The sequence below is a fragment of the Lampetra fluviatilis genome, chromosome 18 (genome assembly GCF_964198595.1).
Source record: "Lampetra fluviatilis chromosome 18, kcLamFluv1.1, whole genome shotgun sequence".
Lineage (NCBI taxonomy): Eukaryota > Metazoa > Chordata > Hyperoartia > Petromyzontiformes > Petromyzontidae > Lampetra > Lampetra fluviatilis.
In genome coordinates this window covers 3,841,270-3,857,079 of record NC_136292.1, presented here as the reverse complement: position 1 = coordinate 3,857,079, position 15,810 = coordinate 3,841,270, and the positions used below count along the sequence as shown (strand labels likewise).

The 15,810-nt window shown below is 44.1% G+C and overlaps 1 protein-coding gene across 3 annotated transcripts in view; it reads right to left on the bottom strand.

Moving 5' to 3' along the window:
• Positions 1-11,138, bottom strand: part of LOC144937106 (tetratricopeptide repeat protein 7B-like) — a 118,777-nt gene extending 107,639 nt beyond the window's left edge. For all 3 annotated transcript variants that reach the window (XM_078864377.1, XM_078864375.1, XM_078864376.1), the window contains exons 1-4: positions 10,950-11,138; positions 8,324-8,478; positions 5,806-5,974; positions 1,722-1,852 (exon numbers count right to left, since the gene is read on the bottom strand). In XM_078864377.1, the coding sequence (XP_078720503.1) occupies positions 1,722-1,852; positions 5,806-5,974; positions 8,324-8,478; positions 10,950-11,070 (576 nt within the window). In that variant the 5' untranslated portion in view covers positions 11,071-11,138. The remainder of the gene's footprint in view (positions 1-1,721; positions 1,853-5,805; positions 5,975-8,323; positions 8,479-10,949) is intronic.
• Between the last annotated feature and the right edge of the window lie 4,672 nt (positions 11,139-15,810).

Genomic DNA, 15,810 nt, shown 5'->3' with positions numbered 1-15,810 from the left:
TCCATGCTCAATTTAACCTTAAAAAAATAAACAATTTTTGTATTTTACCAGGTAAGGCCCACTAAGCTATTTTGTTCTTTTTCAGAAGCGACCTGGCCTATCGTGTGGAAATTTATAGCAGTCAAATACTGTGAACGAAAGTTGATTCTAAATGTGGAAAATTCATACAACCACGGAGAGAACATGCAAACCCCAACAATATACAGGCGTCATGGTCAAGATCGAACACACGACCTCCTGTATACCAGACGAGGTCTTTTTCTCCAAAATGTTATCCCGATTATGCTCTCGGTGGTCATGTCATGGGAACATGTAACCATCTAGATTTCACCCACGGCAGTGCAACTCCTTCGTGTGAAAGAACGGCTAACCCTTCAATTTAATTTTCATCCATGAATCATTATATGCTGATGAAACCACATTTTTTTAAGATGTTGAAGATTCATAGCACACAAATACTCGAACCTATGATGTCACAAGCTCTGAAGCGGTATGTGCATATTAAGCTGCAACAGTGTTTTAAACTCGCAGCAGATGGCATTGGCAAGCATGCTAATTGAGTGAAATTATAAATATATAACTGAAATTGTGATAAAAAAGAAAAAACTTACAAATGTGAATAAAACTCAACCATTTCATTACAAAATGGGCCAGGTACGCTTTTAGAAAAATCACGCAATGTCATGTAAGTGTGCAATGCAATGCGCAAAAAAACCCCACGGAGTTATGCCGAGTGTTGGCCACGTGCCACTAACCGGTGGCATTCCACAGATAACAAACTTTACGCGGAGACAAAAGACACGAGGAAACATGCAATTTCTGAACATTTTTGCCGTTTTTAACTCCCGCCATCTGCATGGCGGCAGTTTTCCCACAAATGCGCACGTCCGTGCATTTGTGTGTACCGCGGTGTCAGCCAGCATTACCGGCGAAATAACATTTAGGAAAAACGAGTTTAATTTTACAACGGCTCTATCCAAAGGCACGGAGTAATAACGTAAATGTCATAAATTATTACAGCGGGGATCATAAATGGACATTACAATATGAATAAGATTTTAATAATTAAAAACACATTCTAATGGCTAGCCGCGATGAAATATGTTTTATTAACTATGTGGTAAATCATCAACCACTTTCTTGACATGCGTAGCTGTTGCTTAACAGCTGTCGTCATGAGCAGGAGGAGGGTCACCCCCAGGGTGCACGCAAGACACATGTGGCTAAGAGACACCCACAACATTTTGCCCCCCCAAGTCAAAGTTAAACGTGCTCAGGGTTTGTTAGTCCTAAATATAGCGTGGCAATAATCATTCATGATAGCAGTAGATTCTGCAACCAATAACCACTGGATTCCATGCACTAGTCAGACACGCCCCAACTTACGTGTGTGTCTGCGCCCCTACAGAGATGTGTGAGCTCGACATTAATTTACTCTCATAGAGATCTGTTAGCTACAGTGACCTCCGCTCACTCTCATAGATGTTAGCTACAGCGACCTCTACTCACTCTCATCGCTGAAGTAACTGTATATACTCTCATATTGGTCTGATCGCAGCAGCAGAAGCAGCAGCAGCAAACAGTGGGTCACCGCGAATCTGTAACCTAACCAATAAAAACCACCGGGACAAATGTTGCTGGCAGGATACCCCCAGCTTCCAAAAGGTGTGTGCCCCTGGTTGCGCCACCCCCCCCCCCACACACCACACCGCGAGACTGACCCGCTCGGCCTCCTGCAGGTAGAGCAGTGCGATGTCGCCCGCCTTCTCGTAGCACGTGAGGATTTCCTCCTCGCGGTCGCTCTGCCGGCTCCGTGATGGCGATGCTAGCGGCTGCTGCTCCAGGCACAGTCCTGCCGAGCGCGAGCAGAGAATTTACATGCTCGTACGATACAGTCGCCTACTTATCACTCTCCTATCGCTTCTACCGTCGTTACTGAGCCCACAAACTTCACTCCTTGAGGACTCCAAACTGGCTCCTTTGTGTCATCCATATTGCGTTCAACCACTGTACCTACAGGTCAATCAATTTGTCTTACTTTTACTTTTTTCGCGCTACTTAACTTTGAAATTCCCTCCCATTGCCTCGTGTGTTTCCCCGAGTTATTAGAACGTTGCACAATTCAAGATCCATTAACTTTGATCTTTTCTAACCTCAATAGTGCTGATTGTTGCTGGCTGTTTTGTGCTGTCACCCTTTGGGCCTGTTGCTCAGCAACAGTGATTCATAAATAAAACAATACGTTGATTTATATTGCGTTTCAAAGTGATCGCTGCTTAAGACACTGTACAGAACCATTTGGTATATTTATTTTATAGTGAGACGCATTCAGTCAGTCAGTTATAGGCAGAGGTAAAAACGTCTCGAGCCTGAACTAGAACAAGTTGACAGCACGGATGGATAGGTGGAGTGAGTTCCAGATTGGGAGCTTAGACAGAAGGCTTTTATTGCTGTAGTAGAGGGTGCATGGAGGGGAGCACAGGTAGGCAGGGATGATGAAGTGAAGTGTGATCTTGAAATTGATTCAAGACTATTGGATGCCAGTTGTTGGATGAGATTATTCGTGTGATGTGGTCTCCTTTATCTACTCATGGCATGTTTGTAAATTGGTCAAAGTGAGTTGTCTTGTGATGCACAGACACGAGTGTCGCAGTCTGTCACTGCCAAACACAATTTGGTTTAACTCGGCAACTCCAAAGGCTCTCAAATTATATATTTTTTTTAAAGCCGGCAAAAAAATATTTTTGGAAAAGCAGCATAAGTAGTTGTGGAAACATTTTACTGCCAGAAATCTGCCTCCTTCTGCTGCAGCCCTATAAAAGGGAAACGGAGTGAAAGCAGTAAATGTGAATGGCTTTTAAGCTAACTAAATGTATACAAGCATTTTTATGAGAACGTTCAATCACACTCAACAGCACAACAACAGAGATCGGCATTCATCCAGGGCATGATTTCAGGGTTCACGGAGAAAGGGACCCCATTCCTGTCGCTGAAAAACACAAACTCGTGTTTTACCCAAGGCCTAGCGAGACTTTCCCAGTCAGAACGTTGTGGTGGCACTCGGGACCCGTGAATTTTACAGAGTGCGCGGCCGTCAGCTGGATACAAACACTATTGCTCAGCACATCACAAGCGCACCCACACTATGTATACATCAAATGAAAGGTCAACTATTTAAACTGGCGGGAATACGAGTGCAGACCGACTGAAGAAGTAAACACTGGGTGTAGGCCGCTAGTCAGTAAGCAGATACAAGGCAGCTCAAGAGTGCCACTTGGCGGCCACCTCTACAAAGTGGAAGCGTGAACAGAGGCCGTTACTTTACAAATTGTAATTTGATTTTAATTATGTTTTACGCAGCTGAATAAGCAAGGCACATGCATATGAATGAAAAAATAAATCATCTTCACACGCATTCACACGCTGCGAGTATTTGAGGCACAATCATTTATCCAAGACTGCTTTTAAGAGATGACATGCAAACACGATTAGTCCAATGCCCACAACGCAAAACTCAGGAGCGGAGATTTTGGAAACGGATGGACGAAATTCCTAGCTTATCACGATTTTCTGTGCCATCATTTAATTCCAAAAGATTTTATCTTGAAATGTCAATTTTATGAATTCTCACAAGTCACAAACGAAGCCCTCTGTGAGATGGATGCTGCATAGAGGCTTTGCTGTACCTATCGTGGCTTATAAGCAATAATATCACACTGTGATCAAGTGAACATGACAACCCTTCCAGATCAAGGCACGGCTTTCCCGTATTTCACGTCCAAACACACCATTGAGCATGACTCGGATAGGAACAAGAACAGACTCTACCTCCAATGTTCACTCACTGAAATCTTACCAATTAATTTGAAGGAGAATCGTGGACATGTGCACATGTGATGATACGTGTTTGTAGATAGCGTCGTTCATGCAAACTGCATTTCACAATAATGCACAATCAGCAACACACAGAGGTGCATGCATATTCACATGTTTTCAGCCAATTCGTGAGTGTTTATACATGTGAGAGAAAGCCAGAGCACCCAGAGAAAAACACATTCCTGCGGAGGGAGCTGGTAGGAACGTTGGTTTGCTCGGTCAATGGCCAGGGTCAATGGCGGCGTGGTGTATTCCGCAAATATGCCCGACTGTGAGGGCGGGCACAAGCCGGCGTGAGTAGGTTAAACGTTGAGTTTTATAAGGGCACCACGGGGTGACCAGCCCCTCCCCACCCATCCCCACCCCCCCACACAGCCCCTCCCCACCCAGCCCCTCCCCACCCAGCCCCTCCCCACCCTACCCACCCAGCCCCTCCCCACCCTCCCCACCCAGCCCCTCCCTCCCCACCAAGCCCCTCCCTGCACGATGGACGGACACAATACTCCCCTGTGGGCTGGTGTAACCAGGAGGTTACTACCACTACTAGTGGATGCTAGAGAGCAACACTCTATCCCATACAGATGGAACAATTGGAGAGGAGCCCCCACTTTGCTGTACCGCCTTCTTCTGGCGAGCCAGGGTACGGAACCTCTTCGACACTCACAGGAAGGGAGTTGAGCAACATGCGATCCACCAACCCTCGCCTCCACAGTGCTGGATTACAGGCGTGCGCAGCCACCATCTCCCAGGGCTGTACACTGTTGGGATGTGTGACCTATCAGGTACTGGGTATGAACGGACTCGCCCGAAGAAAAGCCTCAAGTATACACGAGGCAAAACGCCGCACACCAAAGGTGCCGCATACATGAAGAGATCGCGAACCGCCTTGCGTACTACTCCCTTCAGCCCATTGCCAATCCACTGTTGGGTAAGGGCCTCACCACGCCATGCAGGACACAGGGGTTATTTGAACATAATTCACCATGCTGGGCCAGTGCAGGTTAGTGAATATGGATAGCGTATACGTGGGAAAGCTGAAGTGCCGTATAACAATTGTTTTTTCCTATGCTGCCAATCACATAGCCCAGCAGAAGTTTCCAAAAGGCCTGTTGGGAGATGGTGGTTGCCCATCCCGGCAACATCCAGGCTCAAATATTTTATCTTGTGGCATCTGACAAGATCGGATGCATTCCAGGTGCTTTGGCCACAGACGATGGAGAAACACTGGCGCACGTATGTAGAGCAAAATTTGGAAACATTTAATAAATAACCCAACAATTTGTGGCATTTCTCCAAAAGTAATATTCACATATTAGGCTTTAAACATTTACGTTTGTTGGTGGACATTCTCTCAGGTGCTAATTTTGTCCGACGGAAATAAGTGGGAATGGGTAAAGGTAAAGTGAGTATGGCCAACATGAACTAGTCCACCACACAGCACAATCACTTCCTTTCTTCTGCTAGACCCTGGAGTTGCTGTAAACTTGACACACAGCCTTGAAGGTCAGTTCTTACAGTCTCCACTGTGGCTTTCAGTGTCACCCCCAGGTTACCCCTCCAATGCCTGTATCAGTAAACTGTCCTGCATCCTACATACGTGTCCACCCATCACCCATCACAAACTCCTTTTCCTGGTGACAACTACCACACTTTGTAGCCATGTTTTACTGCAGGCTACCAAGTTATGTAATTGGGAAGAGAAATAATAATTATATGTATTTATTAATTACTGAAAATCCACAGCAACTTACAAAGGTAAGATACAAGAGTGTATCGAGATCTGGAATGCGGGAAAGCTGTGCCCACTTAAAACAACGCACATGGGTTTTGCATGATATGATAAGTGTAGAAAAATAAACCGGGGTGGGAAAAAAGTTGGCCAGTGGCGGCAGGGAGACACGGTGCGATGATAGAGGAAGGGGGTGGCACCTCGAATGGCGTAGGCCTCGGCAATGATGCGGATCTTGTAGACGGGCGTGCCGATGAGGGTGAGGTCGTCCAGGCCAGCGCGAACGTACATACCAAGCGCATCCTTGTAAGAGCCCTCCAGGTACAACAGCTTGCCCAGGATGATCATTGCCTCCTGTGTCATCTCGGGCTGGCCAAAGACAGATTCAGGCATGAGACAGGGCCAATCACCCAGAATATGGAGTGGTTTTCGCGAGTTCGGTGAAAGACCTAAGGTCAGATGGTGAGTTTTTGTTCGGACATCTTGAAGGTAACGTGTCTACTGTGCAGCAGCTACAGAAATCTGGCAGAGGACAGAAAGCATTGGCAAAGTGTGGTGGCATCAATGGCTTTGGCTATGATGACATCTTGTGATGAGTCAGAATAGATTTTTAAATCTCGTTTTTACCATCCCATTTGCAATGTTCATCCCGTTTGTCCTGGGTCATCTGTACAAACATGTTCACTCTCATATCCTTAATGTGCATTACTACAAATTTGCCAGAACTGTAAATAATCAAATATCAGGAGTTCGATTTTGTGCATCTATCATGAGCATAATAATCGATTTTAATCAATTATATTTAAAGATCCCTTCAACTACATCTACATTAATGTAAAATATAAATGTGCTTGGTCCTCCACACCTTACTTGATAAATGGTTGGGTTTGCCGATTTCTCTATTGCTTAGTGTCTAGAGTGTTGTAAGTTTTGTAAAGTTAAGTCTACACCCAGCATTGGTCAACGCTTAAGATATTTGTACCCTGTATATTTAGCCTCAAATTTCTCTCACATTTCCAGACGCACGCTTGGATCCGAGTGTGATTCTCAACCACGGTGAACACACAGTGAGCGTGTGGTACATGAACAGGGACCCCCTCTTAACCAAGCAAAGCAAAGTATGGTTAAACAACCACTTTAACCAAAATGGCCTTGCAGCGTTCATCCAGCAGTGGATTGATAAAAGGGCTGTACTGTACATTATATGGTGTGGCAGTGTTTGCATCAATCCAAATTATTGGGCACTTATACAGTACTGCCCCCTTGTGTGCAATGTGATGTACACGCTACATTGGCCACTTTCTGCAGTGCATTAAATCATGAATTCATTTTCTCATTACGCAGTGATAAATGATCCAATAATAATTATGGAATCAGGGCTTATGCATGATAAATGCACAAAGATTCACAATAAATTGTAAAAAAATGTTGATTCAATTGTGTTAGTAAAATGATAGCTTTGTAAAAACTAAATTGACCTCTGCCATTTAAGTGGCCAATAAAGTGACCATTTGAACCTCCGTATGGAATTTATCTTTAAGACCTCGTTTCATAAAGTGTGGTTTGCGGTGAAATTCTAACGAAGCAGTCGTATCAAATGCTATGTTAAAATTGACAGCGTTTGCCACAAAAGCCTCACCTAGTACCGCAACACGATTTTAAGCAAGCCAAGCAAGTATATTGGGTCAACATCCACAATAGTATTGAGTAAGCTAGTTGGTATGTGGTTTTTCCACAATTCCATTTGGATTGTTTTGCATGTGGAAAGACAGGGGAATTCTAAGGAAAATAAAAGTTTACACACAGACTGCATCATATGCTTATGACAAAATCAGCCACAACCTGCCCAATCTCATCAGATCCCAGAAGCTAAGCAAAGTTAAGCCTGGTTAGTGGGAATACCAGCCATGGACTGGCTGGTGGCCAAGAGATATCAGTACAGAAAATTATTCTTGAATATATGTGTGGAGATGAGCATCATCCCTTCATGAGTCGGATTTATCTGCGTATTTTAGCTTCGACCCAAAGCTCATTAAAATGATAACTGGCAAAACACTCCAATGCATGGCCCTTTATGAGGGTTTTTTCAAAATAAAAAGTAAAAATATGAGAATTCATCTTACACACCGCTTGTTTTATTTCTGAGTTGTGGGTGTTGTGGTACATTTAATTTTTGTTAACTTTTATTGTTCATTATACCTTTAATGATTCACTCCGTTACAATTCGATTGTCAACATTTGGGGTTAAAATTAGATTATCGATTCAGTGTTTTTTTTATTGTTACCACGGTCCCAAATGCATTTTCTTATTTGCCTGCGTGTATCACTCGCATACGATCCACTTAATCTGTAAATATGCGCTTACAGACTCAAGCATGCCCCACGAACCGTTGTCGCGTTTGCTACTTGGAACGAGCTCAGCGGTCGCCCTGGTTAAATCGCCGGTGTGCTCACGGTATATACTTACCGTATGCTTCACACTGGACACTCGGAGGTCCCGTAACAATATTTAAACGCCGGCCAAATGTGCCCGCGTCATAGTCCAACTTTGATAAATGACTGGCAAATTAATCAATGAGGAACAAAAAATATGCCAGCGTCGCCCCCTGCAAACGGACAAATGCCTATTTGCAATTCGTTGCTGCCTACACCTTGTACTGCACAGGGACAACTGCCATTGGGGGGGGTCCAACGGCCTCGATGCCACCTTTCGGCTACCTTCAGATTGCCCTTGTTAAGGACATCTGTGAGATGTTTCTTGGCCTCCGTGAGCTTGGCCCCTGAAGCCCTGGGCGAGGACCCAGCCTTGAGCGGGAACTCCTTGAGGTGCTGCTCCAGCAGGGCCTCCCCGAGAAAGAGTTCTACTGCATCGTCTGCTCGCACATCGCACAGAGGGCACACCAGCTCACTCTGTTTATCACGATTGCTGAGCACAGGCACAAAATCCCAAAATACTAAGCAACCAGCAACAAACAGCACTTAACGAAGGTGTAGTAGATGCGTTAATACGCTTATTGAACTGAGCAAGGTGATGAGAGGGAATTTCTTGTAAGAGCAGAGGAAACAAGCCGAAAGAGGAGTGTTTTGACCTGAAATACTTAGGGTGGTTAAACACCGAATGGAGGTATCTGAATGAGTAATTGGAGATGGCATAGTCCTGATATCAATTTACTACTAGATGAGATCACATCCATGTACTCCACCACGCTTGTCAGTATTGGTTGATGAAGGCGGGAAGCAGAGACGTGCGCATGGTACAGTACAATATAATTTGCTGTACTGCCCTCTGCTGACAATGTAGCCCTAAATGGACAACTTATCTGGTTACAAATACCAAGGCTTTTAACGATTCACCTCCAGAACAATTGAATGAATTGTCATCATTCGGGGATGTAATTGAATCCCAGAACTACTTATTTTCGTCTTTGTTTTTGACATCTCATTTTAAATTAAAGAAATTCTATTTCCAGTTTTCACAGTTTTGTTCTAATTAGTCAAACAGTAACATTAGTCTATCATCCAGATATGGTTTGCATACATTGCAAATCATGGACTTTCCAATTAACAATTCGATGCAACCATTGTGAGCACAATAATCAATTTATTCAATACATCGATGGATTATTTCCCTCTTAAAATACCAAAACAATTAATTTAAATTCATTTTTTTAAAAGTCTAAATGCAACCTTATCTCAATACGTTGAATAAAAATAATTTAGATCAAGAAGGGGGGACTGGGAAAAAATTTCTCGGCAAATAAGATTACTTGTGATCGCATAAATAAAATACTTTTGGAAAAGATACTTTGCATACATAGCCAGAGGGAGAACTTCGTAAGCACAGGCTTGGAACACCCGACTTAAATATGCCGTGCGAATGAGCAAGGAGGCAGCGCGACACCTCCTGTGGAGTAGAGCTCATCAATGTTACGTCGATGTGCTTGGGCAGGCTTTGTGATTTTTTAAAAAAGGTTGGAACTGGGACAGACATTACCTCTTAAATATATATATTTTTAATGAAAAACGCATTTGTGAAATGTCCCGGACTGTAGGAAAAGAGGGGAGTCTCTGAGGGCAGAGATATCGAAGGTGGAGATGTGTAGATAAGGTAACTCATCGCTTGCAGGGTTATAGGCGTCACCAAAAATAGAAATCAAGACGGTGAGGAGCGCAGTCCAGGAGGAAAGGGCATTGCCAATGTCAAACTAGAAAGGAGGGGAATGACAACAGAAGGCCATGTGTGGTTGGAGGAGGGTGGGAGGGCAGGTCTGGCGGGATTATGGAAGAGCAGGTGTATTGAAACTGAAAACTAAACTAATTTTATTTTACCAGGTAAAGCTCTTTTTCAGAAGCGACCTGGCCACAAACGATGGCTCAACAAAGTGGCTCATCGCGTGGAAATGTATCGCGGCGAAATAACTCTAAATTGAAAAATGTTGAATCTTTCGATGCAGGTAGATTATGATCAGGAATCTACGCTGGATACAAGGGAAAGGTACATAGAACATCATGGAGAGTTCGGCGTGGAAAGTGCTGAAAGGTGGGGCAGATGGAGGATAGGGGGTAGATGGAGCAAGGGGCAAGTACGTTGAAGAGATGTGCAGGAATGGCAAGCCTCGAGTCGATAGGGCAGCCAATGCAAGCCGGGGGCATGGCACGAGAAGAACGGTAGGGCAGGCAACAGGACAGACAGACCAGTGGTGATGATGACAGGCATGGGATTAGAATGGCAGACCGAGCTAGAAGGACAAGGGATTTGTAGGGACAACGGACTTGGAGAACGACAGCGAATTTGCAATGGCACAGCAAGTTGAGCGGACAGCCTGTGAGACAAGGAGAAGATCTGGCGATGGGACATACAGGCAGATGGAGATCGGGAGGTCAGTGAGACAGACATTAAGACGCGATGTCAAGACGGGGAGGCCGGTCGAATTGTTGTATAAGGAGAGGCACACAGAAGCCGGTTAGACTAACAAGACAGACAGGGGCCGGACATGCAGAGAGGCTGTGTCCACTGGGAAGGAGGCCTGGTGTGTCACAGTGATACACAGAGATACATGGGGGGGGGGGGGGGCAGTTGGAAAATAACAGAGGCAGAGAATGCAAGAAACCAGAGGCCTGTTCGGCTGTCAAGGAGGCAATGTGGACAGAGAAGCTGCTAGGCCACCCGTACACAAGAGCGACACAGACAGCCGTGAGAGTAACAGAGAGGCCGGTCACACAACACAACAACTCAGACACACACACACGGGGAGTTCGAGCATTAGAACACAAACACACACACACAGGCCGCAGACAGACATCGCTGGTGGTGGTGGTTGTGGTTTAGTGTACGGGGCTGTACCAGACGCGATGAGTTTCCCTGAGAACTGCTTGACGAGCTCTGGGATTCTGTCCCACTGACACTCGCCACGACAGCGCTCTATCTCCAACTCGAGCCGGGTGCCCGCCTTCCTGGAGGCCATTGTCAAGCCTCCTCCTCCTCCCTCCGCTTCCTCTGGGCTTCTCTCCTCCTCTTCCTCCTCCTGTGTGTGTGTGCCCTCCCCCCCCTCTCCTCTCGCTCTGTGTGTGTGTCGTGATGTGTGGGGCTTGCGCCCTCTCGCGGATGAGATTCGCAGGTGACATGCCATGGACAGCAAAGCTCACGATGCGAAATGTCGTGATGTGTGGGTCGCACCGGAGGAAATCCGATGAGCTGTCAAGCGCTTTTTCACAGACGTTTGGGAAAATTGGGGGGGGGGGCAGGCTGGAAAGTTACGACGGTAAAACGATGCGAAAACATGATAGGAGGGCAACGTATGGGAGAGGTGAGTAAATTACTTGGGGAAAAAAATGTTTCACCAGGTAAAGCCCACGCAGATATTAGCTTCTTTTTTTAAAAAAGCGATCTGGTCATAAATGATAGCTTAACGAAGTGGCTTATCGTGTTGAAATGTATGACAGCTAAAAAATCATCTAAACGCACGTTTATACATCTGAAGGGAACACCGGAGGAGCCGGAGAAAAAAATCCAGACGAAAGAGACCACGCAAACTCCAAATATACAGCAGGCGTCAGGGTCAGTGATTGAACCCTCGCCTGCCTACCAGGCAAGAAATATAATGTCACAACCACCGTGTCCACCCAGAGTTGTAACAGTTCACCAGATAATTCGTTTTCGCTTCAGGTATTTGTGGAAAACTTATTGTGGAGTTATTTACCACTGATCACGTGAAGCCCTTTTGGTAAACCACTGCTGGATTAATTGACAATACTTCACCAATGCCAATTGATTAGTGCCAGTTGAAATATCACACACCGCTGATGTTGGCCTTGTGCGTATATCAATCGGAGTTGTCAATATATCCTCCATAACTTAATTATAGATTTGAAGTTTTCGTGACTGCAAGAATCCATACAATAAAAATGAAACAACAAAATTTTCATTTTTATTTAATTTAATTGTATTTTACCTACGTGACTTTATCGAATAAAAACAAAGAGTATCCTCCATAACATACAAATATGGGTTACATCTTGAATTCAAATATATACAGTGAACGTAAGTTAGTTTTTTTAAAGCAGTGTACAGTATATAATTAAATTAGAACTGTGGTATGTGAAAGGTTAAGAGTTTGGGGTGATTGTTAATAGTTATGGCTGGCCTTTTTCATTATTTATTGTCCACTCTGTAAATCAAAAACCTATTGTTTGCAATTATAGGGTCACTGGCTCTGTTATTGTATGGTATAACCTTAACCCAAGCTCTTAGTTAAACAAGCCATGCAGGCTATCATTCACCTTCAAAAGTATCATCAATTTATTATCAATGTTAGTTGTGTTTTTTTAAATGAATGTGCACAGATAGAGCATGATTGTATTTCCAGATCAGTAGACGCCACACTCGGCCAAGAATTACGCCTTTCGTTTGCACGTAAACCCCCCCTCTCTCCCCTTACTTTCATGGAACAATTAAATAATGATCGTTTTAAACCCGCCTTTCAAGAGCGTGTGAATTTTGAGACCCCCAGAGCCTTATTATTTCTAGAATCGCTCAGCCAACCCCTCCGCTCTCTTCACTCCAGTCACCCCCCTTCCCCCCATCCTCCAAACACTTCTCTCAAACGCCTGCCAAGCCTCTTCAGTCATAACGATTGCGTCCCGTTTCAGATGCCACCAAGAGGGCCAGCACACACAGTGCCCGTTGTCCAAGTTGTGAAGTAAAAGCGGTCCTTGGTTCCACAGTAAGCGACTGTGCAAGTTCAGGCTGCGAAACGTTTCTCTTTAAGGACGTGACCTAGATGCTACGTGTTGCCCACTGCTGGCTTTGAAAGACGTTAATTAAAATAGATTAACACTAAAAGATGTGTAGGAAAACAGTATATGTCGCATGTTAGTATATCACACATTGTCAGTGCCCAATTGCAATTTATAAGCTGTATTAAAAATGTTTGGTATTCATAGTTTAACTGAAAAAAAATTGTTCCAAAAAGACAAATAAACTTTCATGATATTACGCATACATCAGATTGAAAACAAATCTTCAGACTAATTGAGGATTTCTGGCTGAACTAGGGACATTATGTACCCAAACTAATAACAGCTACAGTTATGAATCATACACAGTAACTTCCTAACCTATTTGATGGAAACTAATTAAAAATTATGTATATATATATTGTTCTTAGCATACAAACATACAACGGTGTAATTATTTTTTCTTCAAAACTTTATTATATGATCCGCTAAACAGCGCCAATCTATCATTTGCAAGTGCTGTATGTAAATATGCCCGTGGATGAAAGACACACACAACAAATGTAACAATCACACAAGTTAACAAGTTAACAATAGCGTCTCCCCCCCCCACCACTACCCAATCACTCCCGCCTCGGCGTGTCATCTTGGGTGCACTCTGCCGCCCTACGATGGGTACCCTCTTAGTTATTCCACCTCTACAGGGGGGCAAGCGAACACCTGCACCCCCCCCCCAACCCCTCCTCACCGCCCCACCCGGCCCCCATCAACCCAAGACGGCCAATGCCCCCCCCCCCATCCATCCATACGTATACCTCCCACAACCCTTCGCTTCTCCCCTTTTTTTTTGTGTTTCGTTGCTGAATACAAAAATGCTGGTGGGGGTGGTGGTGGTGGTGGGGGGAGTTCATGCGGCGGTCGCAGCCTTTCATGGGCTGCTCAATACGGCGTGAATGTGCAATTACCCGGCCAAACAAGAGCGCCTAGCCGGACCCCGGTGCGGCGAATGCTGACGCCTCGTAATGGGAAGAATAATTCCTTGTGACAATCTGTAAACAGTCGGAGGCGGTGAAAGACGCAGGTGTGGGGGACAGAAAGGGGCGATCTTTTCAGCCGCCGTCTCCTCGGGCCCCCCACCCACCCCGTATGGAGAGGGCTTATTTTGAGAGACTGGTGCTCCCTCCGTCCGAGGGATTTCAATGAGATCTCTGCTAACTATACGCGCAGCAGACTTTCGTGAACATGTGTTCTTTTCTTCCGCGGTGGGAAAAAAATATATCTACGCCCGCGAGTTTGGTGGAAAGAGTCGTGGTGGTCGTAAGATGCGAAGAAAAAATTTTAACGAGTTGGCCGTTGTGAAATTAATTAAAGAAAATAATGTTTTGTGATGACACGTTCTTCCCCTCAACAGCTTAAGAAAGTTTTCGTGACTAATTTGTGGTATAAAACCTATTAAGTTCTATCGCTCTTGCTACTTGATTCAACTTATGAAATTAAGTTTTACAAAACTGAGTTTCAGATTCCTTAAGTATGTAGTTTAACTTCTTTCGCACCGTACGTAACCAACCATGCTAATCGGAGGTGCTTATGACATTGTCAGCAAGATTTTTGCTGCAATTGTAAACGTCAAATTACATCTATGTATTCAAAATAACCTCGGCTTCGATACAATATGTTCAGTGGGAAAACATGACTTCATATTTATGAGAAGATACTGTAGGAAATGATACACACTGATTTTTATTTAAGCTAATAGTCTTACTTTTAAGTCCCGTCTATCATAATTATCCATTTACACTTGTAATAAAAATAATAAGTTCAATGTACATACAACGACATGTGTAAATATATAAAATAGAAGATAAGTACTGAACATAAATGCAAATGTGTAATTACCCAGTCATGCAAACCTTTTATTGCTGAATATGACGGATTACATTTTTGATATTTCCATTATATCTCCGCAAAGTTTAAAACATGTTTGTGATACTGCATTTGCAGAAGTCCAAAGGCACAATAAAAAAAAAACCTCAAACACACATTCGTTAATGGCATTGCCCTAAAAAGGAAAAGAACATATAATAGGCGTCACTTCAAATGTTGTCCCTCCTCCTTAGCACATAGATCAAATCTGTGGCCTATTGTGTTTTCTTCCTTTTTGGACAATTTGCAAACGATAACTTGAATACCCACGCATGGAACATTGGGTGTTAATTGCAATGAAAAGGCAAGCAGAGCCGCTGCGTCCGCTGTTCACCGTGCACTCAAATGGCCCTAAGGAGACCTTACAAAGGGTCTGAGCCTTAATCTGCCGGGCTTGGAGAGGAAACTGTAACAACCCTCTGGGGGTATTGACCTCTCTTGAGGGCTCTTGACAGGAACCTTGTGGAGACGGTACCTTATAACCTGCACTTAACCTGGCCCAAAGCTGACTTCTTCGTGGTCTATGTATCCCCAGGTATCACCTGTATCTCATTAGGATACATGTTAGAGGACAGTGTCTGCAGCATTAAGATCAATTCGCCAGATAATGCCAATGTCGCCATTGTACCCAACATGCACGTATGTTGCCCGTCGTGCTATGTATTGTATTCACATTTGTATGAATGTATGTTGAACTTATATCGTACGTAGTCAACTGTGCTAATCGGAGGTGCTAAGCGGCATTTGGAAGTTCCACAAATCAGGCAACCTCACAGTCAAATTTCAAAATAAATTTCATAATAATTTATAAGATTTGGTAGTCGTGCCATTATTATAGCACGTGTCTATCATGAAGGCGCTATGTTTTTACACACATGTAGTAGTTTCACACTTGGGAACGATGTTCCATATAGGTGTATTCTCAATTGAGTAATTTGTGGGTAATTTTTTTGAGTTTGGAAAACTTGGACCATGACGCACAATAACTTCCTCATGACGGACACTAACCTCCTTAATTTCAGGTGATGTCAGAGGATGTTTTAATG